At 47.8% G+C, this 17,712-nt stretch overlaps 1 protein-coding gene and 1 pseudogene across 2 annotated transcripts; both read left to right on the top strand.

The window, feature by feature from the left end:
* The first annotated feature begins 48 nt into the window (after positions 1-48).
* Positions 49-16,114, top strand: Gtf2h3 (general transcription factor IIH subunit 3). 2 transcript variants are annotated; one of them, NM_001024236.1, is given in 13 exon segments: positions 49-85; positions 3,568-3,647; positions 4,776-4,882; positions 4,991-5,157; positions 9,041-9,103; positions 9,588-9,617; positions 9,887-9,915; positions 10,340-10,414; positions 11,940-11,993; positions 13,981-14,049; positions 14,790-14,925; positions 15,040-15,076; positions 15,156-16,114. In NM_001024236.1, coding segments are annotated over 13 exon segments (930 nt in total). In that variant the 5' UTR covers positions 49-72; the 3' UTR covers positions 15,226-16,114.
* Positions 16,115-16,979: 865 nt separating this feature from the next.
* Positions 16,980-17,691, top strand: Timm23-ps1 (translocase of inner mitochondrial membrane 23, pseudogene 1; annotated as a pseudogene).
* The last annotated feature ends 21 nt before the right edge of the window (positions 17,692-17,712 follow it).

The following is a 17,712-nucleotide window of genomic DNA, read 5'->3' as shown; positions in this document are numbered from 1 at the left end:
CGTCACTTGTCAGCGCCGGAAGTCGACTGCACATCGGACCGTGGGCGGCTCTTCACCGAGGCATAGGGAGCCATGGCCGCGGACGGTGAGGGTGGCACGGACGGAAACGCGGAGCCGGGGAGGGAGGGACACTTTTGGTCTTTAGAGGAACAGCCAGTGTATTCGTTCATTCACCCAGAAGTTTGGTTTTTGAGAAAGGTTCTCACGTAGAACTCGCTGGGATGTCAAGGATGGCTTTGAAGTCTTCATCCTCTAGTCTCCTTTAGATTGCTGGAATAACAGACGTGCACGGTCAAGCTGGATGTTATGTGGTGCTCAGATATTTGTGCATGCTCAGTAGGCATTCTACCAATTCAGCTTCCTCCCCAGCCGTAATTATTTTTTACGCATACGCTCTCTCCTCCCTTAGCCTTCCGGGGTCTGGGATTAAAGGCCTGCATCAGCACGCCCAATGTGTCATTCAGGAGATATTAGGATCACCCCCTGTGTACTCGACATTATTTTCTAAACTGGGAAGTACAGCACAGAACTCGACACCGTGAAGTTTTGGGCGTGAGGTGGTGCCTTATGGTCGAGACCGGTTCGCAAGTGCAGTTAATTCTAAGACCAGGTGACCAGAGCAGTGAGGACAGTGCATGGCAACTAAGGGCTGTCTTTCATGAGGAGCCCAGGAAAAATGAAGATACTAGAACTTTGGTGTGAGTGACATTATGGGGTTCACTTTAAGTACAAACATCCTGGGAGGTTAAACCTACCAGAGTAACATGAGGAGAAGGGTAGAGGAAGGTGGGAGGTTCTTAGTGTTTAAATCATTTTGTGTGCATTAGTGTTTTGCTTACATGTATGTGTGAAGAGTCCCTAGAACTGGAGTTGTGAGTTGCCATGTGGGTGCTGGGAATTGAACCTGGGTCCACCAGCGAAACACTCAGTGCTCTTAACCACTAGCCCCTAGTAACAGGTGTTCCCTCTCCCCCCTCTCTTCTTTCGTTCTTTCTTTCTTTCTTGTAGTTTTTTGAAACTGGGTTTCTCTGTGTAGCCTTGGCTGTCGTGATTCACTCTGTAGGCCAGGCTGGCCTTGAACTCAGAAATCAACCTGCCTCCGCCTCCCTAGTGCTTGGATTAAAGGTGTGCACCACCACTACCCAGCCCTAGTCACAGTTTTCAAATAACATGTTACCTCAAAGATTGTTGCCTTCTATTTACTTACTTGGTGTGGAAGTCAGAGGACAGTTTGTGGGGATTTGTTGTGTAGGTCTTAGGGGTTCAACACGGGTCCTCATGGCAGCAATCACCTTTGCCAGCTGAGCCTTCGCACTTTCCCAGAATGATTTACTTGATTGACAATAGAAGCATCACTTTGACTGGTGTGTGGGAAATGGATTGTGGGAGCAAGAGGAGCTAGGGTGGTCCATTCAGCAGCCGTAACCATTTCTCACACCTCTAGGAGAAAGGCAGGCCTGGCGTGGCGCTGCTTGTCAGGTAGTGAGGTAGACACTCAAGGAAATTGGCAGGGACATTTCACGAGCACATTTCTAACAGGCAACACATTGTTTTCTTTCCCAGTCTTGGTACTAGCAAGAAAGGAAGAGGAAGGGTTTGGTTCTGAAGAAGCCGGAGGAGGGGGCTGATCCTGATAAAGGAACTGTGGGAGGGAATGGAGGAGACAGTAAATTGGGCACTGCCTTGTACTGCTACGTGAGCGTCCGGCTTTTCTTGACAGTGGACTCTGGCGGGATTGCTTTGTCCATTTGAACGGTATGCTCTTGGCTGGGGCTGGGTAGAGGGTCAGATGCCCGTAATCCCAGATACTCATGAGGTATGGGGTTACCAAGTTCAATGCCATACTGGGCAATTCACTGAGACCCCATTTTAAAGGGTCATAGTCCCTGGAGTGACGACTCAGTGGTTAAGAACACTAGCAGAGGAGTTCCCCAAGTTCAGTCCAGCATGCAGACAGTGGCAAAGCTGTCCAGGTGATATGGCGCCATCTTCTGACCTCTGAGGACACTGCATGAATATACAGCCACAGTCAAAGCACTCATGAATAGAGACATCTCTTTTTTTTTTTCTCTTAATAAGAAAATTCTAAGGATGTAGCTTGGTGGCAGAACCCATTCATTCATTCATTCATTCATTCATTCATTCATTCATTCATTTATTTATTTTCGCCCGTACAAGCGACTATGTTCAGTGTTCAGCACCAAACTGAATTAAGTGTAGGTTCTTCAAAGACTTGGAGCCGGAACCTCCCTAAGCTGGTTCTGTATACCTAGCATAGTGTGTGCTGAGTGTTTGTGTTACTTGGCCTGTTTAGTTGTGTCTGTCAGTCTGAATAATGGCCTAATTTATTCACATGGTAAAAACTTTGTTCATATAAGAGTTATATCCCCCTTCTTGGCTACTTTTAAAGGTTGGTCCCTGGACTGGGAGTGTAGCAATAGAACAGAGTCCTTACCTGACATCCACAGGGCCCTGATTCGATTCCCCAGCCCTGCTCACAACCAGATGAGGTGCAGGCTAGCACTTGGGAAGTAGAGACAGGAGGATCAGATCTATCATCCTTAGCTACACAAGGAGCGAGAGGTCAACCTGGGCTATATAAAAAAAGTAATAAATAAATAAAATTTTCTTAATCACACCTGGCTTGGCTGTTCTATGATGGGATGAACTTAGGGCTACCCCAGCTCACAGGTCCTTAATCTATCTGAAATCCTACCACTAGAGATTCCTACGAGTCCTTTTAAACGTGAATGCCTTTGAGTTCCGGATTCACCATGTGTCAGGAGCATGCCCCACTCTCAGATACTGCTTGTAATGTGGGGCAGCTGAGAGCTGAGTAATCCTCAGCTTCTTAATCCTTGGACTGGAACTAGCTACATCAGACTGGTTTTGAACTCACAGAGATCCATCTGCCTCTGCCTTCCAAGTGTCGGGATTAAAGACAATGCACCATCATTCCCAGCCTTGGAAATTTGTTTGCTTTTTTAAAGATTTATTTATTGTATGTATGTAAGTACACTTGCTGTCTTCAGACACACCAGAAGAGGGCATCAGATCTCATTACAGATGGTTGTGAGCCACCATGTGGTTGCTGGGAATTGAACTCAGGACCTCTGGAAGAGCAGTCAGTGCTCTCAACCACTGAGACTTGGATTTTCTTTTCCTTAATGGTGTGTGTGTTACTGGGCACCTTTGTTGAGTCAGGTCTCATGGGCTACCCAGAAATTGAACTCAGGACATCAGATTTGGCTATAGGTGCCTTTATCTTGTAAGCCATATCCGACCCCTTCCTTGTTTTTCCTTTTTAAAAATGAGATACCAGATATCCTCAGTACTAGACAAGTACTTATTAAGCTTTGATCTCACCCCTTAATCTTTACATAAACTTGGCCTTTTCTGTCATGTCACCATCGATTTGAGGATGATGACCATTAGAAGACCTGTAGTTGATTGGTCCCTCATCAGGAATGTTAACTTGATTTCAGTTTATTGAGGCTGACTGTGTTTTGGTTTGGTTTTCTTTTTTGAGACTGATATTTTAAATGTTGCCTTTGTTACTATTTGCAGAAGATGAGTTGAATCTTCTGGTTATCATAGTTGACACCAACCCGATTTGGTGGGGAAAGCAAGCGTTAAAGGAATCTCAGGTAAGATGGCTTGAGACTTTAACTTGGGTATGTCTGTATCCCACGCACCATCCCCACAACTGAGTCTTTGCAAGCTGAGCGTGGTGACCCTCGTCCAGTCGCAGCACTCAGGTCCCAGGGGTCAAGCTCATCTTTGGCCAGTCTGGGCTAGAGACACTGTCAGAAAGGAAAGCTGTGGTTTACCACACAGACCAGGGAAGTTGCGTAACTGACCCCACAGTTCCTTCTTGGAATGTTTCAATGTCTGAATAGCATGGGAGTCCCGGCACCTGCTCACCCTCACTGCTGCTTCTGTCCTTTACCTGCAGACAGCACTGATCGCCTCCTGTTTTGCCGTTTCTCAACAGTTCATATATGTATTTGTCTTCTCTTAGTTATTGACTTGGAGGGCAGGTACAGTGTGCCACAGCACTGTGGAAGTCAGTGGACAGCTTTTGGCTGTCGCTTCTTTGCTTCAACAACGTGGGCCCTGGGAATCGAGTTCAGGGGATTAGGCTGGAAGCACCCTGAACCACGGAGCCATCCCACCAGACTCTTTGAGTCTTTATCCTTTTTTTAACATTCATTTTTGTGTGTCTATGTGCGTGGAAAAGCAAGATTGCACTTTCTATTTTATTACCGCAGGATCTCAGGTATCTCAGGCTGGCCTTGAACAGGCTGTGCAGCTGAGGATGACCTTGAACTTCTGGTCCAGCTGCCTCTGTCTCCTTAAGTTCAACAAGGCTTCCAGGTTTACCCATGTGGCCTCATCATGCTGGTATCTGCTAAGTAAGGTTCTGACGTGTGAATGACTGTCAGTAACATGGAGAAGCCCTCCTCTCTGCCTCTGTGCTTCAGGTTTAGGGGAGGAAGAGCTGAGCAGATTTCCAGCAGTGAATCCTTGTCTGATATCATTGAATATCCACAAGGAGTGCCATGTCATGACATGGGGAGGTAGCGGCAGGTGACTTGTTGGACACTTACTGCTCCTCAGCACCAGATGACCCAGGGCCTTGTAGCAAGAGCTTTTCCTACACACACCTCAGTGTATCAGTAAATAAAGCTGTCACAGCTGACTGCTCTTTCACCGACACTTCCTTGGGGTTGGGTGTCGTGTGGGAACTGACGTGTTTCCCTCATGTTTGTCAGTTCACTCTGTCCAAGTGCATGGATGCTGTGATGGTGCTGGCAAACGCCCACCTGTTCATGAACCGCTCCAACCAGCTAGCGGTCATCGCCAGCCACATTCAGGAAAGGTAGGCCAGCGCTCACCGCCAGGGGCTGCTTTTCAGTTCTCTGACAGTCGCATGCATGTGTAGAGCACGTTCTGGTTCCTCACAGGGATCTTTCTCCTCCCCTCTCAGTCGATTCTTATACCCGGGGAAGAACGGCCGACTCGGAGACTTCTTCGGAGATCCTGGCAACGCCCTTCCTGACTGTAATCCCTCTGGGAGTAAGGACGGGAAATACGAGCTGTTGACAGCGGCAAACGAGGTGATCACCGAGGAGATCAAGGATCTGATGACCAAGAGTGAGAGCCTGGCCATTGTCACTGCTGTCTCAATGTGGTGGTAGTTGTGTGTTTAAAATGCAAGATTCTTACTCATTCTTGGAGAATTTCGTACATGTATACCATGCATTTTGATGATCCTCACCAACCCCATCCTGACCCCTAGATTCACCCCATCTCCTCCCCACATCTCCTCACTGCCTCCCAACTTTGTGTCCCTTTTTAAAAATAATCTGGCTATAGTTGTAAATTCCTTTAATTTCAGCAGTAGGAAGGCAGAGGCAGACACTTGTGAGTTCCAGGCCAGTGTTGTCTACATAGCAAGTTCCAGGACAACCAGGGCTATACAGTGAGAGCCTGTCTCAAAACAAACAAACAAACAAATTTGCTTGTCCTGCCCACACACTCATGGATACAGGGTCATTTACTGGAGCATTGTTGACTTATGGGGACCATACCCTTAAAAAAAAAGTCAGTCACACCACACCAGCCTATCAACTGTTAATGGCTCCTCAGCTAGGGGTGGAGGCTCCAGGATTCCGCCCTACTAGGATGAACTGTTGACTGGCTTGATATTGTACAGGGCTTAGGCCGGCAGCAGCCATAGCCGCTGTGAGTTTCTGAGTACAGCTTCCTGCCATGACAGGAGAACACTGTTTTGCAAGGTCCTTTTGAACCCTGGCTCATAAGTCTTTCTGCCCCTCAACCTTAGGGCTGTGTTACATGTTATAGACTCTCTTTCCTTTGACAGAGCATTGATTTGGGGGTCATGGACTCCTTAAGCTCAAAGATTTGAGACTGCAGATGCTAGCCATGTGTCTCTTCCTCCATAGGTTCATTCCCTCCCATCTCTGTGATATCTAGTTAGCAAGATAACTAAATACAGCCTAACCCCGCCTGGCTCTAGAACATTGGCTTCCCAGGAAGACACTCTGTTAGCCAGCTTTTCACCAGCTTTTCTTTTCTTGTTTTTTGGACTATTCTTTTTCCAGTCTTGTTTGAGGTCTGTTTGTTTGTTTGTTTGTTTGTTTGTTTGTTTGTGTTTAGAAAGATCCTCCCCAAGTAGCCCAGACTGATCTTGAACTTGTTTGTGGTCCTCCTGCCTTAGTCTCCCCAGTTCCGGGGTTGCAGGCAGGTACCACATGCCTGGCTCTTCTTTTGGGTTTCATGTCTGCTTTGTCCTTTACCTTGTCCCTTAAAATACATCTTGAATCTTCTGTGGGTGCTCACCTTTATTTATTTTTACTTTTTTTTTTTTTTTTTTTGGTTCTTTTTTTCGGAGCTGGGGACCGAACCCAGGGCCTTGTGCTTCCTAGGCAAGCGCTCTACCACTGAGCTAAATCCCCAACCCCTTATTTTTACTTTTAAGGCTAATTATTATCTTTATTTTTAAGATTAAATTTATTATTTTTTTAAAGAAAATGTGTGTTCGGAGGGGTTGGAGATAGAGCACTGGCTGCTCTTCAGGGGATCCAGGTTCAGTTCTCAGCACTCAGGGCAGCTTACTAACATCTGCAATTCTAAATCTAGGGATCAGATCACCCCTGTTGACCTCCTTGGGCACCAGGCACAGTTCTCCTACACATAAAATAAATCTTTAAAGGGAAAAGGTTAAATGCTTATGTGCGCCCCTGAGATTGTGTGCGTGCAGTGTACATGCAGGTGCACAAGGAGAGCAGAGGTGGTTGTGAGCTGCCTGGTGTGGGTGCGGGGAACCGAACCTGTATCTTCTGCAGGTGCAGTACTCGTAGATAAATAACCCTGAGCCTCTCTGCTGTCACTGCCCTTTATCATTGAGGTGGCAACATTCCCCAGTCTGACGTAATTCCAGACTTTAAGCTCAGACATTTCTAGTTCCCTGTCCCTCCGTCTCTCTATCGTGTCTCGACTTATTTTCTTTGACTGCCTTGACTCCGCCATCCCATCCCCTATGCCTGTCACTCCATCTTCTTAGTTTCTCAAGTCTAAGCTCTTGACTTCTTTTCTTCTCAGGGCCACCATCTACTCAGCAGTGCAGTCTGTGATTTTAGCTTCAGAGTTCTCTCCAGATTCTGACCCCTTACTTTCTGTCAGCCTCAACACTGATGGGGTGAAATACCACACTGTGGACACTTGGCATAGCCCTAGCCTCAACCTTGTAGGCACCCTGGCCCCCACTATATGACCACATGGTACTTCAGACTTTGCCAGAGTGCCCTACGGGCCCCATAGGAGCGCTGCTAGATTATCCTGTCAGCCTCCTGCTGGCCCGACCCCTGCCTCCCCACTGTTGCCTTTCCACTCAGCCTCTGCCTTACTTATGTTCTAGTGCTATGGTAAGACACCATGACCAAGGCAACTTACAGAGCGTTTAACTTGAGACTCACGGTTCCAAAGGGTAGCAGAGTCCATACACTTCCCGGTGGGGAACACGGAAGCAGCAGGCATGGTTCTGGAGCTGAGAACTTACATCTCATCCAAAAGCACAGCGGAGGGGAGTGCTAACTGGGCATGGCATGAGCTTTTGAAACCTCAGAAGACCACCCCTAGTGACAGGCCCTTCAACAGGGCCACACCTCCTAATCCTTTCCAAACAGTTCCACCATCTGGGGACTGAGTATTCAAATGTGTGTGCCCTGGGCAGCCATTCTCATTCAAAGTGCCACACTCCCAGATGATGGGATGTAAACTTCTAAAAAATAATTTGAGTTCTAGTGATGGCTGAGGAGTTGCGATGCTATTGTGGAAGATCCAAACTTAGTTCATAGCACCCATGTCAGGAGGCTCGTCTCCTCCTCTGCCTCCAGCTCCCGGCGAGCCAGTACTCTTTTTTGGGGCCTCTACAAAAAATTGAATTCCAAAGCGGTCAGTTTTTCTTGAGACAGAATCTCCCTGTGTAGCTCTGGATCACTTGTAGCTTGCTGTGTAGACCAGGCTGGCCTCAAACTCACAGAGACCTGCCTGCCTCTGCCTCCAGCATGGTGAGAGTAAAGGTATGGGCCACCACACCTGGCCCCATTTTTAACTGTTTTTTGAGTGTACAGATCAGTAGTGTTAGGCGTGTGCATGCTGTGCAGGGCTACTCTAGAACCTTCCTCTCCTAAATGAGCACCGTGTCCTTATTTTATTGTTTACTTTTTCGATTGATTTATCTCACTTTATGAGTATGGATGTTTTGCCAGCATGTGTGTCTGTGCACCCACCATGTGTGTGCGCGGTTCTTGTGGAGGCCCAAAGAGGGCATCAGATGCACGTGAATTGAAATTACAGACAGTACGAACCACCATAAATCCTCTGAAAGAGCAGCCAGTGCTCTTAACCACTGATTCACCTCTTCAGTCCCTCCTCATCCTTTAAGTACCAACGTGCATCTCTGCCTTTCCTTCCACTAAAGAGACACCAAGGTATTCTGAAAAGAGGCATAGAATTGTTTACTTGTGTTTACTGATTACAAGTTTCTGTGTTTTTTTTTTTTTTTGGTTCTTTTTTTCGGAGTTGGGGATCGAACCCAGGGCCTTGCGCTTCCTAGGTAAGCGCTCTACCACTGAGCTAAATCCCCAACCCCAAGTTTCTGAGTTTTAAAACCCACTTTGAACATGTCATCTTTTGATTCATTCATGAATACTGGAGTTTCAAAATGACTTTTAATCTGAGGGCTGGAGAGATGGCTCAGTGGTGGGAACACTGATTGCTCTTCCAGAGGTCCTGAGCTCAAATCCCAGCAACTGCCTGGTGGCTCACAACCATCTGTCATGGGATCTGATGCCCTCTTCTGGTGTGTCTGAAGAAAGCAACAGTGTATTCATTTTTTTTCTTTTTTTTTCGCAACAGTGTATTCATATATATAAAATAAATCTTTTTTAAAAAAATGATTTCATTTATAAAAAGACTTAGAATTTCCCCTTTTGTGCTCTAACGTTTGCAGGTGACATCAAGGGCCAGCACACGGAGACCCTACTGGCAGGATCCCTCGCCAAGGCCCTCTGCTGTATCCTTGTGCCTGTGTGTTCCAAAGAAGCCTTTCATGGACCGTGCTAGGAGGGTGGCTTTTCCTAATTCTGTACCATCCATGGGACTCAGACAACCAGACTCTTCCCAGACCTGATATCATGTGTCTCGGGCCCCTAGCCTTGCTGTGTGGAATGTCTGAACAGTTTTGAGTGTTGTTCACATCCGTGTTTATCCAGTTGTCCTGGTCACATTTATTATCCCATTGGATAAGCTGCTGGGCATAGGTGTGGCCCTAGTGTTCCTCTCCAGGATGGTGGATAGTCATCTGTCCCTAGCTGTGGTCTTCACATTGCAGAGAGAATGAATGCTCTGTGAGTACGGAATGGGTTACCGAACCTAAACTCACCCGTACGGCTGTCGTGCAGATGTTGGGAGGGGTCTGCTTTCAAATCTGAAGGTCAGTCTGCTCCTACAGATGTCTGGGAACACGTTTTTATATTCCTTTATGTTGACGAATCCAGACATTCACAGAGCGAGCAAGGCAGTGAAAGGTAAGAGCTGAATTCCTTTGCAGCAATCACTGTGTTGGTTTTAGTGCTGCATGCTTGGTGGGCCATTTGGAAACTGTTAGACACGCAGAAGCAGAGGCAGACAGATCTCTGAGTTCACGGCCAGCCTCGTATACAGGGCAAGTTCTAGACCATAGGGCTGCTGCTTAGTGAGACCCTGTCTCATATAAAATAAACAATGCTGAGAAAACCACATTCTTTTTAAGCTACCATGTTTGCTAATTATAACCTGTTTTTTAATCTCTTTATAGATAATCAGGAGATGAAATCAAGGATTTTGGTAAGATTATACACAACTTACATACAACTACAGAAAGCTGAAAGACATGGGAAGGAATCTAGCATTTAATCCTAGCACTGGGGAGGGAGACACAGGCTAGTGCCTGTGAGGTCAAGGACATTGTTTTATGTACATTCTGGGTGCCAAGCCTGAGGACTTGACTTCAATCCCCAGGACCCAGATGGTGGAAGGAGAGAACCAACTCCCCAAAGTTGTCCCCTGGCCTCCCAATGCATGCTGGGTACTCTGGACAGATGCCCATCAGTCTAACAAGGACCAGGAAGGCTCTGGTCATCCTACACGTCAGGGGCTTCTTACTAAGTAGGAAGAGGGACTGGAGAAGTAGTATTGTCTGTGGCTGGCAGTGGGCCTTGTCATGAGGTCGCCCTGGGCAGTCCTTGAGGTCGAATGGCTGTGTTTGCAGGTCATCAAGGCTGCAGAGGACAGTGCACTGCAGTACATGAACTTCATGAACGTCATCTTTGCTGCTCAGAAGCAGGTGAGGCCCCCGCCTTCTTAGTTCCCCAAAGAAATGATCAGAGGCAGTGCGTGGTGGTGCTTTCCTTATGAGTTAGAGGCAAGCTAGGTCTATATGGAGTCCTGGGGACAGTCCCAGAGCTACATAGAACAATCCTGCGTCAGAAACAAACAAATGGGGCTGGAGAGCTGGCTTATTGGATAAGAACACTGGCTGCTCTTTCAGAAGACCCAGGTTCAATTCCCAGCACCCACATGACAGCTCACAATTATCTGTAACTCCAGTGCCAGGCCATCTGACTCCCTCACACAGACATGCATGCAGGCAAAACATGAATGCACATAAAATTAAATTAATTAAAAACAAAAAACAGAAACAGTGATCATGGTCATTCTTCACAGCAGTGTTCTGACTAAACAGGGCTGTATTAGTGGATTGGGGGAGTCAGAAGCCACACTGGATACTTGCCAGTTTTGTTTTTAGGGTCCCCGGCAGTTTTTGACTGGGTAGTGTTGTCAGGACAACCCACCCAAAGTCGCTTTTGCGCTGGGTGACATGGTGCTCACCCCATTAGAATCTCTGAGTTAACAGTTTGACACAAGAACCTTCAACTCCTCCATCTTTTATGTTTGTTTTTGTTTTTCTGAGACAAGGTTTCTCTGTGTACCCCTGCTTATCCTGGAGCCTGCTCTGAGACTAGAATGGCCTGGTCTCAGAGCTCCGCCTGCCTCTGCCTCCCCAGTGCTGGGATTACAGTTGGGCGCCGTTACTGCCCGCCTCTCATTTTGTTTTGAGCTCCTGGAGCCCACACAGGCCTTGAACTTAAGACTCCTCTCCATCATCCTGTGGGTTGGCTAGGATCACAGGTGTATACCATTCTGCCCGACAGTGTGTCTCTGCTCATTGCAATGTGCTTTGCAAATAACTGACATGTTCAGGTAGCCTGACGCGGCACCTTTATTCTCTGGTTACTTTTTGAATGTCTACGTGCTTCGGCTGCACACATTTATGTGCAACATGGGCAGTTGCGGTGCCTGCAGGAGCCAAGGGAGGAGCCAAGGGAGGGGGCCAAGGGAGGGGCCAAGGGAGGAGCCAAGGGAGGGTGTCAGATGCTGTGGAGCTAGAGCTGTAGATGATGTGAGCTACAGTATGGGTGCCGGGAACTGAACCAGGGTCCTGTGGAGGAGCAGCAGTGCCACCACTCTCTTCTCCAACCTTAGTTCAAACCTGCGCCATAACCAGGGCACGGAGATGTTGGAGTGAAAGGGGTCAGGGGTTACAGGCAGGAGCTCCGACCTGTCCTGGATGCTTTGGATGCCGAATGCCTTGCAGTGTCATCACACGTTAAAGGGCCCATTTTAGAGATATAGTCTCGCTGGACCAACACCCAAGAGGCAGAGGCAGAGGCAGGAGGATTGCCACAAGTTCCATGCCAGTCTAGACAACAGAGTTGAGACCCTGACTCAAAACAAAGATAAAAGAATAGACTCTAGCATGTCGGAGACAGCTGTAGCGTTGCTGTAATGTTTCCAAATGCTCCTTTCAGAATATCCTCATCGATGCCTGCGTCCTGGACTCGGATTCAGGGCTCCTCCAGCAGGTACGTTCCAACGCATGTGCGCCAGTGGCCAGGCCTTTAGACAGGAACATTCTGTGTGTCTGGCACTTGTGTGGATGGGAATACCTTGGCCAGGCATGCTGGCACGTGCTGGTAGTCCCAGCAGTGAGGAAGCTGCAGCAGGGGGATCACGAGATTTGAGAACAGCCTGGGGGGGTTGGGGATTTGGCTCAGTGGTAGAGCGCTTGCCTAAGAAGCGCAAGGCCCTGGGTTCGGTCCCCAGCTCCGGAAAAAAAAAAAAAAAAGAAAGAGAACAGCCTGGGCTATAGAATAAGGCTCTGGGAGACAGCAAGAGAATATGAAGGTATTTTGGTTATACTGAGCTTAATATGTAATTAAAATGGATTTTATCTGTCTCTGGTCATGAGACCAGGGCCTCACTGTGTAGCTGGATCTGGACCTGGGACTCACAGAGATCTACCTCCCTTCTGTGGAGATTTAAATGTATGTGCCACCATGCCTCCTCTCCCTTTTTTTTTTTTTTTCCGGAACTGGGGACCGAACCCAGGGCCTTGCGCTTCTTAGGCAAGCGCTCTACCACTGAGCTAAATCCCCAACCCCCTCCTCTTCCTTTTTAATCGGGCTTCTAGGAAACTGTAAATTCTATACATTCACCATATATGTCTTGGGAAGCACTGTTCGATGTTGCTTGTTTGGGTGGTGGTAAGAGCTCACCTTAGCCCAGGCTGGATTCAAGCCCATTGCACAGCTCCTGCTTTAGATGTTACTTTTTGAGCAGAAGATTGAAACTGAATGGTGAGGAGGGTAGAGGGACCCACACCTGAAATAGCCAGTAAACTGAGGATGGCGACCTTTTGGTCACAAGAAATACTTGTGGGCCAGTGAGATTGCTCAGTAGCTAAAGGGGCCTGTCACCAAAGCCAATGACCTGAGTTTCATTCCTGCAACCCATATTCTGCAAGGAGAGAGCCAACCCCTTCAAGTTGTCTCTGGTCTCCATGTGTGTACCGTGATATGCATGCACACACACACACAAAGAGTATATGTAGGGGCTGGAGAGATGGCTCTGTGGTTAAGAGCACTGACTGCTCTTCCAGAGGTCCTGAGTTCAAATCCCAGCAACCACAGGGTGGCTTATAACCATCTATAATGGGATCTGATGCCCTCTTCTGGTGTGTCTGAGGACAGTGACAGTGTACTCACATACATAAAATAAATCAATAAAAAGTGTTTAATTTTTTTTTATTCTTTTTTTTTTTTCGGAGCTGGGGACCGAACCCAGGGCCTTGCGCTTGCTAGGCAAGTGCTCTACCACTGAGCTAAATCCCCAACCCCAATAAAAAGTGTTTAAAGGAAAAAAAAAAACCCCGATGTTAAACTCCTGTGACAATCATATGGGGTGATGGGGAAGGAGAAGCAAAGACCCGAGCCAGAGCTGAGCTGCAGCTGAGAGGGACAACTGTGTTTCAGGCAAGGAGTCAAGAGGGGCCCCAGAATGAAAAAAGATGAGGGGTAAACAGAAGGCCTCAGCAAGGACTTGGGCATCAGTCAAAGTGTGCTAGGACAAAAGGGGTGAGAGTGGGGTTGGGAGTGGGCAGTTAAGCCAGGACACAGCACCTGCTGGGAATTGAACTCAGGACCTCTGGAAGAGCAGTCAGTGCTCTTAACCGCTGAGCCATCTCTCCTGCCCTGTCACATCAGTTTTGTGTCCTGCAGCTTGATGTGCTCCCCCCGCCCCATCTTAAAACCAGCAAGGAAACTTGATTTAAAGCAAAGCAGTGGGACGCTCAGAATGTGCCGCATGGTTCAGTAGGCAGGGAGTGAAGCTGCTGGAGGCTGTCCTGTCTGTTGGCAGCGCTACGAGCTTACTTCCTGAAGACGAGACTCCATCTGTCTCAGCCGGGGCGCCTGGAGCAGAGCTGTGTGCTAGTGTCTAAAGCATGGACAGCACTGGTCTTTTCTGGGGATGCCACGGTGCTCCTTTGGCAGTGACCCCTTTGTCTTGCAGGCTTGTGACATCACTGGGGGACTCTACCTGAAGGTGCCTCAGATGCCTTCTCTCCTGCAGTACTTACTGGTGAGTCAGCAGCAGCTCCCCCAATCCCCCCCCAGCTCCTAGGGAAGGAACTGCGGGGTAAATGGTGGCCTCAGAGTTCCCAAAGAACTGGACGGAGAGGGCGGACTTTTGGGTCTTTGAAATCTGAGGGTTGTTTGCAGGGGTCATGACTGTAAAGCACAGGGCTTAGTAAGGGTGGAATGGGGCCAACAACATGGCTCAGTGAGTAAGGGGGTTTGCTGCCAAGCCCAATGACTTGAGTTCAAGTCTCAGGACCAACTTGGTGGAAGGAGAGTACCAGTCCCAACCAGTTGTCATCTGACTACCACATGTGCTGTAACATGTTACTCACACATGTAAAAGCACACAAAATAAACAACATGGTTTTACAATTTTTAAATAATTATGGAATGAATAAAAATGAGTCTTAATAGACTTTGAAGGAAATTCTTTTTATTATTTTGTGTGTGGGGGGGGGGGTCCACCCTTGCCACTGGGTACATGTGGAGCTCAGAGGATAACTTGCAGGAGTCAGCTCTCCTTCTCTCTGTGGGTCCCAGAAATGGAACTGAGGTCACCCATTAGGCTTGGTGGCCAGTGTCTTTCTTTCCCCACTGAGCCATCTCACGGGCCCTGAAGGAAAGTCTGACTTTCTATTCTCAGTGCCGAGTGCCTAAGACGACTGCTGTGTCTTGACTATTGCTGGTTTTCCTCCCATGACTGAATCAAAGTCTCTCCTTCCTTTCTGTTTTTTTAAACAGTGGGTTTTTCTTCCGGATCAAGACCAGCGATCTCAGCTAATCCTCCCACCTCCGATCCACGTGGACTATAGGGCTGCCTGCTTCTGCCATCGAAGTCTCATTGAGATTGGCTATGTCTGCTCTGTGTGTCTGTCTAGTAAGTTCATTTGGAGTTTTTTTACTGTCTGAGGTGGGGTGTAGGGCAGGATGGGGCAAAAGGTGATCCATGCTTTCCAAGTCCTGATTTCCTTGTTTTCCAAACTTTTAACAGTTTTCTGCAACTTCAGCCCCATCTGCACCACGTGCGAGTAAGTATCTTCCCGGGGCCGGGTGGTCGAAGGTTCCTGAGCCTCAGAGCCCTGAAGTCTTTCTTCTCTGCCATTCCAGGACAGCTTTTAAGATCTCCCTCCCTCCTGTGCTGAAGGCCAAGAAAAAGAAACAGAAGGTGTCCCTGTGATGAGTGATACAAACTTCCCCATCTCTTCCCACCGGCTGCCTCTCTGTAGGGAGCACGGAAGACTTTGAAGCACCGCCTTTGTTCTGTACTTTTAGGGTGTGAGGCTGGAGAGTACGCACCCCTCTGATTCATCTGGAAGGGGGACGGCTTTGTAGGTTGTTGTGGGGTAGCAGGTGCCTGTCGGATGCTAATCTGTGGCTGTTTTGTTAGTTGTTGCTTGGATGCTTGGTGCTGGGGTTTGAACCCTAGCCTTGCACGAGCTAGCCCTACAGCCCACCTCAGAACTGCAGTGGGCCCCTGGGATTTTGTTTTCACATGATCCTCTGTCAAAGCTTATGTGGTGGGTGCTGGGTCTTCTGTACTTCAGAAGTGTGTGAGGTTGGGACGTCGTCTGGGAGGGTGACCGGCACCGGGTCACTGTGGGCCGTGACAGAATATCTTAGTTGCTCAGGTGATGCACGCCTGGAACCTTGAACTTAGGAGGCTGAGACAGGAAGGTTTGGGGTTCGGATCCTGCTTGGGATATGTATGAAGTGCCGGCTTTTTTTCTTTCTTTCTTTTTTTCTTTTTTTTAACAGAAGAACATTTTACTTCAAATAAATTGTTTCCTTCAACTGTTTTCAAATATAACCAGACATAAAGGCACAGCCTTCCATCTCAGCACTCAGGGAGCCCAGACAAGTGCATCACTGCGTTTGAGGCCAGCCAGGTCTACATAGTGAGTTCAGACCACACCAACCAGGGTTGCATCTTGCCACCTTGTTTACAAAAAATAAAACCCCAAACCAGTCACGTTCACAGGGAGAACCGCTGACCATTAGAAATGTAAATGAGTTCAGGAGAAACGTTTGTACTCTCAACAATAAAGTCCTATTTTTGTATTTACTAATTTTCCTTGATGTGTTTTTCTAAATATTTGCATTGAGTAGGTTTTCTTGAAATTACTAAAAGCTGCTGGATGGTGGTGTACACTTTTAATCCCAGCACTTTGTGAGTTCGAGACCAGGTCTGGTTTACAGAACCAGGCCTAGTACAGCACAGAGAAACCCTGTCTTGAAAAACCAAAAAATATATTACTGAAAGCTTTCTTTGCCCCTTTGAGACAGGTTCCTCTGTGTAGCCCTGCCTGTCCTGGAACTCACTCAGTAGACCAAGCTGGTCTTGAACTCACAGAGATCTGCCTGCCTCTGCCTCCTGAGTGCCAGAATTAAAGGTGCGCACTACCTCCACTCGGCTACTAAGAGCTTTCTCAAGGCCTTGAAGAGATGGGGCAATGATTGAGAGAACGTCCTGCTCTTCCAGAAGCTCCCGGTTCAGTTCCTAGCACCCACATACCAGCTCACAACTATGTGTAACTCTAGTGCTAGGGGACCGGATGCCCTCTCTTGGCTTCCACAAGCACCAGGCACAAGCCAGGTGCCCAGACATTCACTCATACACAATACACAAAGACTAAAGATGAAAAGAGAAAACCAGCAATTTGGCATGGTGGCTCAGCAGGTCTTATTACCCAACTTTGATTCCCAGGCCCACGTAGCAGAAGGAAAAAACTAATTCCTGAGAATTGTCTTCATTCAATTTGGAGGAGCTGAGGCAGAGACTTGCCAGAGCTGTCCTGGAGGGACAGCACATGAAAGTGGCAGTGGCCTGGCAGCAGGGCTTCCTGCTGTTGCAGGGTGTGGGTGGGGAACTGCTGATCACATGACTGTGGCCTGAGGTAGCAGTGGGAAGCCCAAGCCAGTTTGCTGTGCGTAATGGAGGGTGGCAGTGGCAACAGATCCACGGCCACTTTTCTGGCTTCTTCGGAAGGGGAGGATCAGGTCACGACAAGCTGATTTGTGTGTTCCCTAACTGGGATGAACACAGCCACCCTACCCCATCTCCTTATTTAAATGTGGATCCACACTGTCCCTCAGGATACTGTTGGGTTTACTTTGCCAACTGGAACTAATACAACCCAAGGCAGATTTGAGCCTTTTTTGTAGTCATTGGAGGATGTTGTATGACAAAGGCTGCATTTGGAGTAGTGAACCATCTTTGGCTGGGATTAAAGAACAACCAGAACATGGTTTGGTCCAAACACATTTTGAATATGGTGACTACACAAAGGGTACTTTGGACTAATATTCTAAGGTTCTCTTGCTTTGCATTATAGTGTAAACAAAGCTCTATAGTTTGGTGTTATTTAGACGACACAGATATGCATAGGATGACCTCAACACACTAGCAGCCAGAACTATGTCTGGAATGTTGTGTAAACGTACAACGGTCTTCAACGATTAGTTCGTGGTGGCCTGGCATGGCTAACACAAGCCTGTCAAACTACAACTCTGGAGTTCTTTAAATTTACTAACCTTGGACATAGGACACCCCTCTGTTCTCCCACCCATGTACAATTCTGATACTTTATAGGTTTGCTTTATTTCGTGTGTACGAGTGTTTGCCTGGATGTATGTATGCACACCACGTGCGTGTAGTGACTGAGGA

Source organism: Rattus norvegicus, chromosome 12 (genome assembly GCF_021556685.1).
Source record: "Rattus norvegicus strain SHRSP/BbbUtx chromosome 12, alternate assembly SHRSP_T2T, whole genome shotgun sequence".
NCBI lineage: Eukaryota > Metazoa > Chordata > Mammalia > Rodentia > Muridae > Rattus > Rattus norvegicus.
The sequence above is the reverse complement of the archived record's forward strand: the minus strand, read 5'-3'. Positions and strand labels throughout refer to the sequence as shown.

Excerpts from the sequence above, each read along its gene's own strand:
- Gtf2h3 (XM_087578022.1), top strand. The coding sequence starts at position 4,794 with ATGGATGCTGTGATGGTGCTGGCAAACGCCCACCTGTTCATGAACCGC. Across the intron at positions 5,158-9,040 it reads CAAGGATCTGATGACCAAGA|GTGACATCAAGGGCCAGCAC; the intron begins GTGAGAGCCTGG and ends TAACGTTTGCAG. Across the intron at positions 9,916-10,339 it reads AGATGAAATCAAGGATTTTG|GTCATCAAGGCTGCAGAGGA; the intron begins GTAAGATTATAC and ends CTGTGTTTGCAG.